The sequence below is a fragment of the Atractosteus spatula genome, chromosome 4 (genome assembly GCF_055471065.1).
Source record: "Atractosteus spatula isolate fAtrSpa1 chromosome 4, fAtrSpa1.hap1, whole genome shotgun sequence".
In the NCBI taxonomy this organism is placed as follows: Eukaryota; Metazoa; Chordata; class Actinopteri; order Semionotiformes; family Lepisosteidae; genus Atractosteus; species Atractosteus spatula.
Window position 1 is genome coordinate 69,219,864 of NC_142709.1, and position 12,674 is coordinate 69,232,537.

General features: G+C 39.7%; 1 protein-coding gene across 1 annotated transcript; it reads left to right on the forward strand.

The window, feature by feature from the left end:
- The first annotated feature begins 5,366 nt into the window (after positions 1-5,366).
- Positions 5,367-9,434, forward strand: LOC148836966 (uncharacterized). The gene is made up of 7 exons (XM_088914220.1): positions 5,367-5,563; positions 6,361-6,517; positions 7,461-7,554; positions 7,993-8,111; positions 8,441-8,583; positions 8,742-8,939; positions 9,296-9,434. The coding sequence occupies exons 1-7, from the start codon at positions 5,367-5,369 to the stop codon at positions 9,405-9,407; spliced, it is 1,020 nt and encodes a 339-aa protein (XP_088770346.1). The 3' UTR covers positions 9,408-9,434.
- Positions 9,435-12,674: the final 3,240 nt, after the last annotated feature.

Sequence of the window (12,674 nt, forward strand, 5' to 3'; positions counted from 1 at the left end):
CAGGATCTGCATGTGTTTTCTCAATTTCGCTGCATCCAACCGATAACTTAACAGGAATGCAAGAACCTAGCAAGTTAATCAAGGTGGGTAATGCAATACTGTTTTCTCCTCATCATTTTGTTCTGCTCCCTTATTTTCGGTTGCATCTTAATGAGTTTTTATGTCTCCATCAGCTGACAGACCTGCACAGCATAGCACATTTCCAACCAGTGTTTTATAAAACTGCAAACGGCACATCTTCCACAACCACACCATATGTACCAATATCATACGGTATGAGCTTAACTTCCTATTACAAAGCAGACAAGATACCGCTGTTGTACTAATCTGAGCAAATATCTATAGTGGATCACCATTGCTCTGTCATTGGTATGGGCAACAACAATAAATCTCTGAAAGTAATACTTACCTAACAAAATATTTTTCTGTAATGTTTATTAAATGATTTTTTAAAATAAAACAATACTTAAACAATACACCTAGACTTGTCAGAAGATTGCCTTCTTTGTTTAAGCAGTATGTAAACAGTAATATAATACCCATGCAATATATTTCTATTTATATCCTTAGTGACAAATTACAAATCACTCCTTTCTTTTTTAAAGAAATGTTTTGCCTTCACTTGTATATATAGTACTTACATCACATTGCAATGTAAGTTAGCATGTACTGTGAATAGTATGAGTTTATAGTTTTAATATTTTGTTAATAGAAGTTATTCCTTTAGTTCTGCCTGAAGAATTGTGCTGTGTATGTGTGTATATATGCACAGAGAGCCATTCCATCCAGATGGTTTCAAAATAAGAGTGCTGTCAGGAAAGTGACCATTCTTTTGTCGCAGTTATTAATACCGAGGGCAAAGCTTCAAAATATTTTTAGACATAATATCTGGAATACAAACTTCATTTGGTGATTTGTCTTGCGGTGATTTTGTACATACAAGTAAATGTTTTTTTTCTCTATCTAAATTTCAAATGCACGTGCAGCACCATGGCATAAATTACAAATCCGATTTGTTTCCTAAAATGTAAGAAGTTACTGAAATGCTTTTCGTTACCTGCATTATAAAGCTGAGTAGGCCACACCGATTCCAGGCAGAGAATAGAGCGGAACCCCAATTCCTCTTGATAGGGCAACCATCATACAATGAAAAGGGAAATTAACAAATCTAAACTCTGACATATGTCTTTGGAAGATGGATACCAACATGGGGTGAACATACAAATTCCACATAGTCAGGCGTCCAAGACGGAATCAAACCAACAACCTTGAAACATGCCAGTACGCCTTTGGATTCATAATTTACATACCATCCCAAGAAACGTCACAAATGAACATCCCTTCACTTTCAACTAGGACTGTTTAAACAGCAATCTAAGCTTATGGGCAGTTTGCAGCTAACTGTCCTGATTGAACTGTCCCAGGAGAATACTGCTGTCTCACCCTTTATCTTATAATGTTAGTTGTATTTTAAATACTGATCAATTTAGATCTTTGACATGTGCCTGTTTGAATTGAATGTCTGATTAGGCTAAGGGACACAGTTTGGTATTTTACAAAGGCAGTTTGTACTGTGGAGTAGTGAATAATATAGTGTTTCATGGCTTTTAGTAAAAAGGGTTTTGAAAGTCTATCAGGAACTGTAATATTTAGAAAACACATTCATATCTTCTTACAAGTTAAATATACTGTAGACAATGAAAGCAAATCAACACTGGGAGTTCCACAATAAAATCCATTGGGAATTTACAATGATTTCCCTCTAATTTATAAGCCAATTGTACACAGCAGTTCAATTCCACTTTCTAAATTCAGATCAAGAGCATCCAAGTTTCCTGATCATGAAGGATCTTGGGAAAGTTGACCTATGCTTAATTGGAGGCAAGCTGATGGGTTGCTGTCTGGGAAAATAAATCGTCTCTTCATCACTTCGGAGTGTCTACAGTGCGTAGCAAACAGAAATAATTTCCTCATTGTTAACATTTTCTTCTCTCACTTGGAATCACTTTGCATTCTTGCCTGTTTCTTTCTCTACTGTTATTAAGTTACTATATGCTATTATTTTTCTAGCAATTAAAAACCTCCCTAGTAGTGGTAAGCGTCACAGTGACTTGGAACCAATCCTAGAAACATTAGGACAGAAGGCAGGACTACACCTTGGACAGGACACTCTTCTGCTTTTCATTGAGAAAAAAACTTCCTGTATACTACATGAAACTGTTTTACATTTCATTCACCACACATATAACATGTTTGTGTTGTGTGTATACAGAAAAATAATGAGCTTTCAACAAAACAATATATCATGACGTATTATTATCAAAATACTTATATTTTGATCTTGAAGAGGCTAAATATTGCAATCTGTGTGCCTGAAGGATACAATTATAAGTACTCATGCAGTGTTTAAATTGTATTACCTTTCAGATTCTGCATGGGAAAAGCATTGTTAGGAGAAGTCAGAATTAATAAATAAAAGAAGACAAATTGTATTTTTAGCATATGAAGCTCATGTTTGTGACTGTGACTGTAACCTTTGGTACTGTATCTCCTTCTTCCTCGTGCCAAGAGAAAGGAGTGACTCATGTCACCGGCTGCTTTACAGAAGGCATCTTGTCTCGAGAGATTTTTTTTTATCCTAGCTGCATAATGGTGACAAAATAAAAGCATTTTACAAAAATTAGTTCATGTAGTTGCCTCTTTCCAAAGAGCACTGCACTGAAAGGAATACACAAAGCACACTGCGAAAGTGTTCTCTGGCATCAGAAATTTGGTGACAGCATAGTGTTTTATTTTTGCTCATCCTTTACGGTCTGTCTACCTGCAAAACAAAGTACATAGAAGGAACAACACAACCCAACAGAACACAGGGGAAACTCACCACTTATACTGAATAATATATCTAGTAATTTCTTCACTGTTTTTTTCCTCCAAAAAAAGATACTGTCTACCAACCGTAGGTGACACCAACACTGGAAAAACAAGCAGAGACTTACAACAAATGAATGTGTTTTATAGTACAAACAAGAGCATGGGCTATAATTATTAGAGTGAAGAACTACGGTGGCAATGAGCTGGACACACAGATAGCACAAAGGATCATTGGTACTGGAGGACCTGGCAGCCCACTGACGCTCAGCAGGTGTGAGCCTGGTCAGTACCTGGATGGGAGACCTCCTGGGAAAAACTAAGGCTGCTGCTGGATGAGGTGTTAGTGGGGCCAGCAGGGGGCACTCACCCTGTGGTCCATGTGGGTCCTAATGCCCCAGTATAGTGATGGGGACACTATACTGTAAACAGGCGCTGTCCTTCAGATGAGATGTAAAACCGAGGTCCTGACTCTCTGTAGTCATTAAAAATCCCAGGGCGTTTCTCGAAAAGAGTAGGGGTGTAACCGCGGCGTCCTGGCCAAATTTCCCATTGGCCCTTACCAATCATGGCCTCCTAATAATCCCCATCTATGAATTGGCTTCATTACTCTGCTCTACTCCCCACTGATAGCTGGTGTGTGGTGAGCGTTCAGGCGCACTAGGGCTGCCGTCGCATCATCCAGGTGGATGCTGCACATGGGTGGTGGTGGAGGGGAGTCCCCATTACCTGTAAAGTACTTTGAGTGGAGTGTCCAGAAAGGTGCTATATAAGTGTAAGCAAGTATTATTATAATCATATAATATATATCATATATATAAGAAAATATTGGTCTCAGAGACCAAAATATACCTTGAAGAAAACAGCTAGATGGGAGCTATCTTGAGCATAAAAAGAAACTCAGTATTCAAAATTGCAACACATCGTATATTATCTGGAAAATGCTAAAATATTTTTTTAGCAAAGGCATTTCTGACACTATTGAACAGAAATGGCATACTGTAGATAAACGCATTGTGCTGATTAACATTAGTCTTCAAATGTGTTGTCAACACTGGGTCTGCTCTGAAACTAACAGGCTAGTGGAGTGTGTACCCACAGTTGAAAGCAATACAGGTTATATGTATACATGTGTGACACATTGTTTACACCAGATGCAGAAGCTGTTTTTTGGGATACCGACCCATTACTCTCCTACAGCCTGGAGCAGTATATGCCTTTTACTGTTCTCTGTGTTTAGAGAGGTCAGAAACTGCTGACTTTTAACACCCCAAATGGAGATCAACAGTGCACTTACTCAGTCTCGCCTTAAATGTACAGCGGAGCAAAGGCATTATTCTATCCATAAGCAGGGCATCTTGGTCAGGCATTGTTACCCCATGCTGTTAATGCTGTTACATGCTGTTACTGTTTAATGGTGTAACTGTCACCATGACTATTACTCGCATACAAGAGTACAGTGAGTAAACTGAAATGTACTGTAGTGTGTATGTAGTAGAATATGGTGGATAAGATTTGTGATGTTAATAAATGTCCTTAAAGTTACACCCTTCCCCTTCCACGATACACAACCATTGAGTCTTTTCTCCTGCTTGATTTTCAACAGTCTTGACATTCAACAGGTTAATGCACTTTCGTCTAATCTCCAACAAGATGTATTAGTGTGAGTGAAAGCAGGTCCCAGTCATCCACATTCAATTAATCAAAACAATGCCAAAAACACTTAATCAGCATCTGAAATCCATCATTTAAAAAAAATACAACTGGTTTCTTTTGAAGATCAGTAAACAAAGTGGCAGCAACATGGATGAAAACTACCGAAAACACAATTTTGAGGAAGAATTTTGGGGACGCCTTCTTCCAGTGGTGGTCTGATTAGAGCTGCAGCTTCTGCTACAACATATCGTCATCTTGTTCTGTCCCTTTTTAATAACAGAAACTGCAGCTTGTTGACAGGTGCATTCACTACTTCCCAGACAAAATAAAACATTTTTTGCTGTTTGTTTTTAAATCACCGTTTAGTTTAGGACGCCTGCTCTCTAGTCTAGGGTCCATAAAAGCAATGGCGCCTGTTGGGTCAAATCAGATGTGTCCTAACAGAGCGGAGTATGTTAATAAGGTGGAGGACAATACAGTGTCACTGCCTGTGCGATATTGTCTTAGAGTTTATCTCTTTTAAAAAAAAACGTTATAGTATACCCCCAGCTTACTCGGGGCTCTGTGTTCAGGCGTACTTTTAGAGCATCACTCGCTAATCCCGCATTCATTCGGTCAACCATACAACTTCCCGAGGCGCACAGGTAGGCCAGCTGCCAGAGAGCGCGTTGCTAAGCATCGGGCCGCTACCCTGACCTGCTGCTATTCTTCCCTCCCTAGTTTTTTTTGTCAACCACGGGACCAAAGTGAAATCCGGCAGGTGACCCCGAGAGAGCGGTGCTGCAGCAGCGGCAGCAGCAGCAGCAGCAGCAGCTCGTCTTTCAGCAGGTGGGTTAATTCTCATGGAAACCCGCACGGCCGTGCCTGGGAGACAACCGCATCGGAATGTATTAGAGAAAACAAAACTCCGAGACGACGACGACGACGGGACATGTCCGAAAGGTAAGGGAAATGATCTACAAAAAGTTAGCAGACGAGCCTCGCTCGGTGAGGCAGCAGCTTGCAAGGCTGTGCAAGACGGGAGCCCCTTTCCTCTCAGGTATGTTTTGTTTTTGTGTGTGTGTGTGTCAAGAAATACGTACATCGCACCCAGCTGTCAATACGTTATGAAACGAGGTAAGGCATGCTCAGTCATTTAAATACTACTGTGAGTGAGAGTGGCATGGGATGTATTCGTCTGCAGAGCAAGGTTATTCCGTTATCTGTGCCACTGTGTTTAAATTGAATTATCCCTCCTGTAATGGCTACCGAAGTTATCCGGTGCAAGGTGGAGAGGTCAAGGTAACAGAAGCCGGAAAATGGTTAGGACCGAGAATTACAGTAGGAGCAATACGTTTCAAAAATATAAAGTGAGTTTCAAGGGTTTTGAGAAAACGCCACGTTGTTGTTGTTGTTGTTGGTGGTGGTGTTGCTGTTGGTGTTTTTTTTTCAATTTCCGTACATGCCTTTGTCTTGCTTGATAATCCTCATCAAAAATGCAGTAAAGTGCAACAGCAGTTAAACGCGTACACGAACATTTCCTCTTCTGCCTCACTGCAAAATAAAGCACTGCTAGAAAATACAACGTAAAGGAGGGAAAAAAGACACAGAGGTTTTTATGTGTAATTTATTCCTCGTTACCAATTTACAAACCGGATCATAGTGTGCATCCAACTAATTCTGATTTAGAAAGCCAGCAATGTCAGTAGAGTAGTGTCTTTAAAACGGTCGGGGGTATCTGGAACTAGGGGAGTTGAATAATATGATTACATCCTACATCGTAGCTGCAGCACACGGTTTGCAGTACAGCTTCAGAGCTCTTGGCTGTCTCACTCTGACACCCTTTTCTCCTGACAGTTCCTCAGGCGTTGTTACAGGCACCGATAGCTCGCCCAACTCTTACTCCTCACGGTACTCTGATCTCAGTGACACCAACACTTCGCTGGCTTTGGTCTCAAGGAACAGAAGCACCACCAGTGAAAAATATAGTCCAGACTCGGGCATTGCGTCACCTGTGAGTATAAACTTTTCACTCCTATCCCTGCAGCTGAATCGGAGATGTGATTTCGGGCTTGTCTGACCTTTAAGCGGCTGTGCATTCTGTCCCAAACAGGTTTTGCACTTTAAAGACCATATTTATAGGACTACCTGACCTGACTCAGCACCTGATTGGCTTAATGGGATAAGAAGTCCTGTATCATTTGCAAGTGGAGCAAACGTTCAGTTTGAAAGAATTTCATTACTGCTGAAGATCAGCAACTTCCACTTGGAGCTGTTTTTCTAACAAGTATCCTGTATCCTGCATCCTAATGTCTGTTTTATTCAGATTTATCTGCTTGGTGCCTCGGTGTCATTTTACCCACCAAACATGAATGGCATCACTTGACAGCTGCCTTCTGCAAAACTAATAAGCAGAAGTGATGGATGTATCAGATCAGTACATATCACTTCAGAGCTTAACAGTGTAAAAGCAGAGTGTGTAAAGCCCATCTCATACTGCAGAATTAGTGTTTCAAATGGCATGAATGCTGGCTAGGCAGAAGTAATTAACCCGCTAAATGTGAACTACTCTACATATGTAGTCATTTCTCTCTTTTTTATAATTCTACATGCACAGAAAATAATAAATTACAATTTGAGCAGGGGGTTAACATTATTGCAAAACCTATTTTTCCCGTAGGTTGACAATGGTCAAGGTAGCATATGAACTGCATTGCTTTGTGCTAGATTGTTTTCTATAGATTACCACAGTAGTGTCTTCACATAGTTTTTGATGTAACTGGCTAAAATCAACACTCATAAAGGCAGTGGTATACCCATGCTTCTCATACAGCAGCAGTAATGTGTGGCAATTATATTGTACCCAAGCCTAGATTTAGATATTTTACAAGCTCAGAAAATGAGTGTGAAGACGTCCCCAAATGCGCACTTGACTTTGATACTCTTTTTTTTTTTAGTTGCCATCAGACCGATTCAGGTTCATAGCCTGGCATAATTTAGAGGAACATGGTGTCCAAGGGGATCAGCTAACCAGTCCCAGAGTCAGAGAGGGTAAGGAAGTCCAAGAGTGTTCAGAATCATGTCTGCCCACAATAATAACAATTATAATAATAATTGCTTACACTTATATAGCACTTTTCTGGACACTCCACTCAAAGTGCTTTACAGGTAATGGGGATCACCTCCACCTCCACCAATGTGCAGCCCCACCTGGATGACCACAAGGCAGCATGAAAACATAAAATACTGATGCAATAAACCTGAAGTTTAACCGTTTTACATTAGTATGCTTATGACTTTGGCCGAACGCTCTATGGGAAGAGATGAAATTATTCAGCTAAATAAGATTTTTGCAAACGGTCTGCTACTCTCCATGAATGGGACAGTTTTCGCACTTCAACAGCCAGTATATTTAGATATGCTTAGTTACATACACTTTAATGTCTGCATCCGTATTTAAATAATGTTACGTACTGTTTTATGCAATAGGTCCAGGAGAAGAAGATCTTATCCTGAGAGGGGAGGAAAATTACATAATAGCAAGAAGAAATAAAGGAGATAGGGAGAAATGGGAAGAAAGACTACAGGAGAACTGGGAAAATGTCATGGTGAGGGTACCCTGATTTCAACTGTTACAAACTGCATAAAAACAGAGCGTGATGTGCCTTAGAAGCACTACAAAACATTACATGTTTTTTCAGGCATTGCTGCATAGGTAATACATTAAATCTCAGCCTTGCTGGCTGTTTAAACTTTTTTTTCATAGGGCTTCATTGCATACATTCACAGCTGAAGTCCTCAAGGTATAGAAAAGAAAAGCTGCTCTTCGGTGCTTTGTGATAATCTCAGGTTGACAATTTTCTGGAAAAAAAACACACATATTACAGTGACAGTGATGTTTCCAGTAAATGTGGCCCTTATATCTGCATTTGAACAGGAATTAAATTTGTCGTATCAAGATCTTGGAGACCCCTACCAACTGGAGAATTTTACCAGGATACTTCAAAGATTAATTCGAGTGGAGAGGCTGCAATTAGTGGACAACTGTTTAAGGGACTTGAGTTCTGTTCGATTGCCAAGGTGAGAAATGTTTTTGTTAACGTTTAAAGTTTAATGAATGTTAACTATCTGAGAGATATTGTGAATGTTTCATTTAATATACATTATATATAAACAGGAGAAATAATGATCAGGAGATAAAATGATCTATATGTTCATTCTTTGCCATGCTTATACAGATGCAAAAGACTGAATCTGAACAAAAATCATTTCACATCCATCAGACAGCTGCCAAAGATCCCTCAAATTCAACACTTGTCCCTAGCAGAAAATAACATCAGGACACTAAGAGATTTGTCAGACCTGAGGACAACACCTCTGGAGTCACTGACTTTGAAAAGGAATCCCTGTGAATTTCAGGAAGACTACAGGTCAAAGTAAGTGAAAGATTGCCTCCTTAAACAAATCTTCTGCATTAAAGTTGGACACAAATATAAATGTTGTTCCTCTTTTCCCAACTTAATTAAATTTTGCAATTTAATTGAATGCCCATTTTTACAATAGGTTCTGTAAGTGAAATCTCACGTTGTTGTATTGCACTGAAAGTAATTCAGATTTTTCACACTTTTATGTCTTGTGTAGAAACCTACTTATCCCACTGACTTAAACGTTGAAAACTATCATGTCTGATTATCATACACTGTTTCTAAGGTTTAATAAAAACAAAAGCGTTAAGTATTGATTTGTTGTCTCCTCATACTGCAGTACATCTCTTGTTGCTTGTGTGTTTCAGAGTGTTCTCTAGTTTGCCAAAATTAAAACTTCTGGATGGAATTCCAAAGCTACCATCAGACTGTGTGTCTTTGGAATCTACCATGGCTTCCAAAATGTGTACAATACTGTAAGAGCTGGCAAGTGGGTGTGTTAAGAGCAATCCCAGACACCTTTTAGTTTTACACCAATGCGATTTTAACATCAGAGTACTGTGTACTCAGACTGTGCTAAATGAGCAGTTCTTACTAAAACATAAGTATGTCTATGATGGAAATACTTTCTACTGAAATCAGTACTTTTGTCAACATAGAAGTAATGTATTGAAAAACATACATGGGATTTATTGTTCTAAATTCCTGAAAGCCGTGATATATACAAGCTGGATATATACAAGCTGTCAAAAGCCATTTTCTACATGTGCAATGTATATAGTCATGTATACTGTATACAGTGGTATGTAATATGTACTGATAATGGCAACTGTAAATGAAAATTCATATTGTAGTATTGGTATGTTAAAGAATTAAAACTTTGAAACAATTTTTTTTGCATAACACTTTTGTTTGACAGCATGTTACATAAGACTTCTCTTGCCACTTTGAATTGCAGATAGAATAGTATTAGTATACATCTTTGGCATTTAGAAAGAAAACCATGCTTAGAAAGGTCATGTACTATATGTAGCTGTCGGACATTAAGCTGACTGGTAATTGACTGCATTCCTTTTCCACATCTTTAATGCACTGAGCATTCACTTTCTTTTCTGCCTTAACTCCTGCACTATAACATAGCTGCTGTTTGATTCCTGATACCTTGGTTGGAGGCTGGTAACATCAGACACAGTAATACGATGATACCCTTGTCTGCTAACAGCTGCCATTTACAAACAGTATCATTGTGAATCCCTGGTGAAATGGTGCCACACACACACCTGTCCTTCTGAACATTTGGAATGATGACAAAGCTGCATTTCTGTTGGCGAAGGGGGGGGGATGCAATTAAATGATTTTCCCATACCTATAAATCATTACATTTCATATCATTTACAGTAATGATTTCTTCAAAACCAGTCAACAGAACATGTGAACTATGAAGTAAAGATAGCCACCTTAATGCCTGATTTCCATATGGATATTGTCGTTCTAATTTGTTGCTGTATCACATCACCATATCTCAGCAGGTCATACCGCGAGTAAAATGCAGAGGACATTCTGCTGTGTAATCATTGTGTAGTCAGTCGCACCAGAGCTTGTAGGAGCACAGACAGTGAAAATCCTCCGGTTCCTGTAATGGCAGGAGGCACTAAGAGAGATCTGCGAAATCTGAAACGAATGTTCATTGTGCCCCCTTGACACTAATCCCATCCTCAGATTTCACTGCAGGTAAGAGTTATCAAACCTTCCACGGAGGTGTGTTAACGCAGATTGGTCCCTGTGGTCAGGCTGCACAGCGGCGGTGTATCTGGGGAAAGACTGCACCGTAACAGGTTTATGCTTTCAGAAAAGGCTCTTTGTGAAAGGGAGGCTTTAGAGAGAAGTGCTTCAGAGGACTGGGGGGGTCAACTTTTCATTTTATCTTACTTTATTCCCGCTATATGTTTTAATTTGAATGTTGATTTCAGGCTTGGCGCAACTTGAGAGACAGTGTTCAATGGCAGCCGAACTTCTTATGGAATAAACAAAGAGTGACAATTATGGGCATACAAATCTTATTTCAATTCACATTACTAAGTACAAGTACCCCGAAGAGACTGTTTGCCAATAATATGTTTTGTATGGGAAAACATGTTTCATTAACTAAGATATTTTGCAGTGGTACAGCTAATAAGCAGATATGTTGAAGAAGTACAGTGCACAATTCATGTTCATAAAAAACATGTTCAGCTTTTACACTTTTGTTTCATAGCCAACAACAAAGACGGCTTTCTCTTATGTTCTTTATTTTGACAGCAAAGTAAAAACATTCTTTGAATTTAGTGTTTCGTACAGGAACCAGCAGCCTCTCTAAAATACTAAACCCCAGTAGCACTGCTTACTTCATACTGAGAATTTATATTTATATTCCATGTTATCAAAGATTGTACTGTGGCGCTCTATGCCCAACCTTACAATCCTGTGAGATTTTATCTAAGCTATATCTTTGCTTTGTGAAAACAGCAAAGAAACATAACTGTCTTTTATAACTGGAGGAGTCTTGGACAATAAGGATTGTTTTTGGCTGCAGTTTTGATTGTTATTCAGCTTGGCTTATATATCATAATGGAAAAAACCTGGCCAGGCACTCTGCAGCCCCTGGCACAGTAAATTGGGCTGCACCCGCCACTGATTAATGCTTTAGACAAGGGTACTGCTTCAGTCTCCTATCTAAGCCCCAGGATCACCGCTACCAGTATTGAAAATGAATGTCCAACCTTGAGAGATGAGAACAGAATTGAAACAAAATCATAACACTGTTACACCTGGCAATTGGTCATTTCTTTGGGGAAAAAGTGCACTGGGGTTTGCTGCTCTAAACTCTAGGATGTCTCTCTTCTCCTGCAGAAACACAGGCAAGTGTCCAGAAAAGTGTAGTAGTCATGACAGACTGAGTAAAAGGCACTGGCTCAATCCGTGTATACGTTTGCATGCTCAGAGGTAGTGGAAAACAATGTGTCACTTGCAAACTCTTGCCCTAGAAACAGCCCCTTTACCACACACTGAACCTGTTTTGCCAAGATGGAAAAACCCTGCAGGCAAGCTATTACACTTTCAATTGTGTTCCATCACTGCAAGTTTCCTATGATCAATTTGAACACAGACCCTTCTGCAGCTATTTATTAGTCGGAATTTCAGTTGCAGTCCTCAGCAATGTGCGTCGATAAATCACAGGTATGCAATGCATCAAAGCAGCACCATCAAGAAATTCAGGGAGTTCAGTTTGTTCAGTGGCGTGTGAAGGAAAGGCGTTCTGTCATGAAAGGCAGCATATTTAATTTGAAATCAATTGGGTTTTTACTGTGCCGGGGATACAGCTATGCCACTGGGGATTGCAACTGGTCTTATTCACAGCTGTTTCAGCTCCCTTTTTCCCCCAAGTACTCTGCTGTTTAGCAACCTCTATTTTGGGGATCTTCTTCAGTTTTTGGCAGACGTGTGCTGTAGATGGCTGCTTAGTGCTTTCATGACAAAAGCCATTTTGAAAGTATACCCATTGTAGAGGACACGGAATGTTATACATCTGGAAATGGAACTGTCTTGCCAGCTTTCAGCACTTCATCAAGACCTGTCTTGAAAATGTAGGTGCTGTGGTTTCCACCCACCTCATCGACATGCTGTCCAGGTTAACTGGTGTCTCTGGGTGTGTTTGGGTATACCCAGCGAAGGGTTGGCGTCCCATAGAGCAGGAGATCCTGGTCCTAG

Bases quoted from the DNA above. Each gene is read 5' to 3' on its own strand.
- LOC148836966 (XM_088914220.1), top strand. From the start codon at position 5,367: ATGGAAACCCGCACGGCCGTGCCTGGGAGACAACCGCATCGGAATGTA. The intron at 7,555-7,992 runs GTAAGGAAGTCC...TTTATGCAATAG, and splicing joins CAGTCCCAGAGTCAGAGAGG to GTCCAGGAGAAGAAGATCTT. The intron at 8,584-8,741 runs GTGAGAAATGTT...ATGCTTATACAG, and splicing joins AGTTCTGTTCGATTGCCAAG to ATGCAAAAGACTGAATCTGA.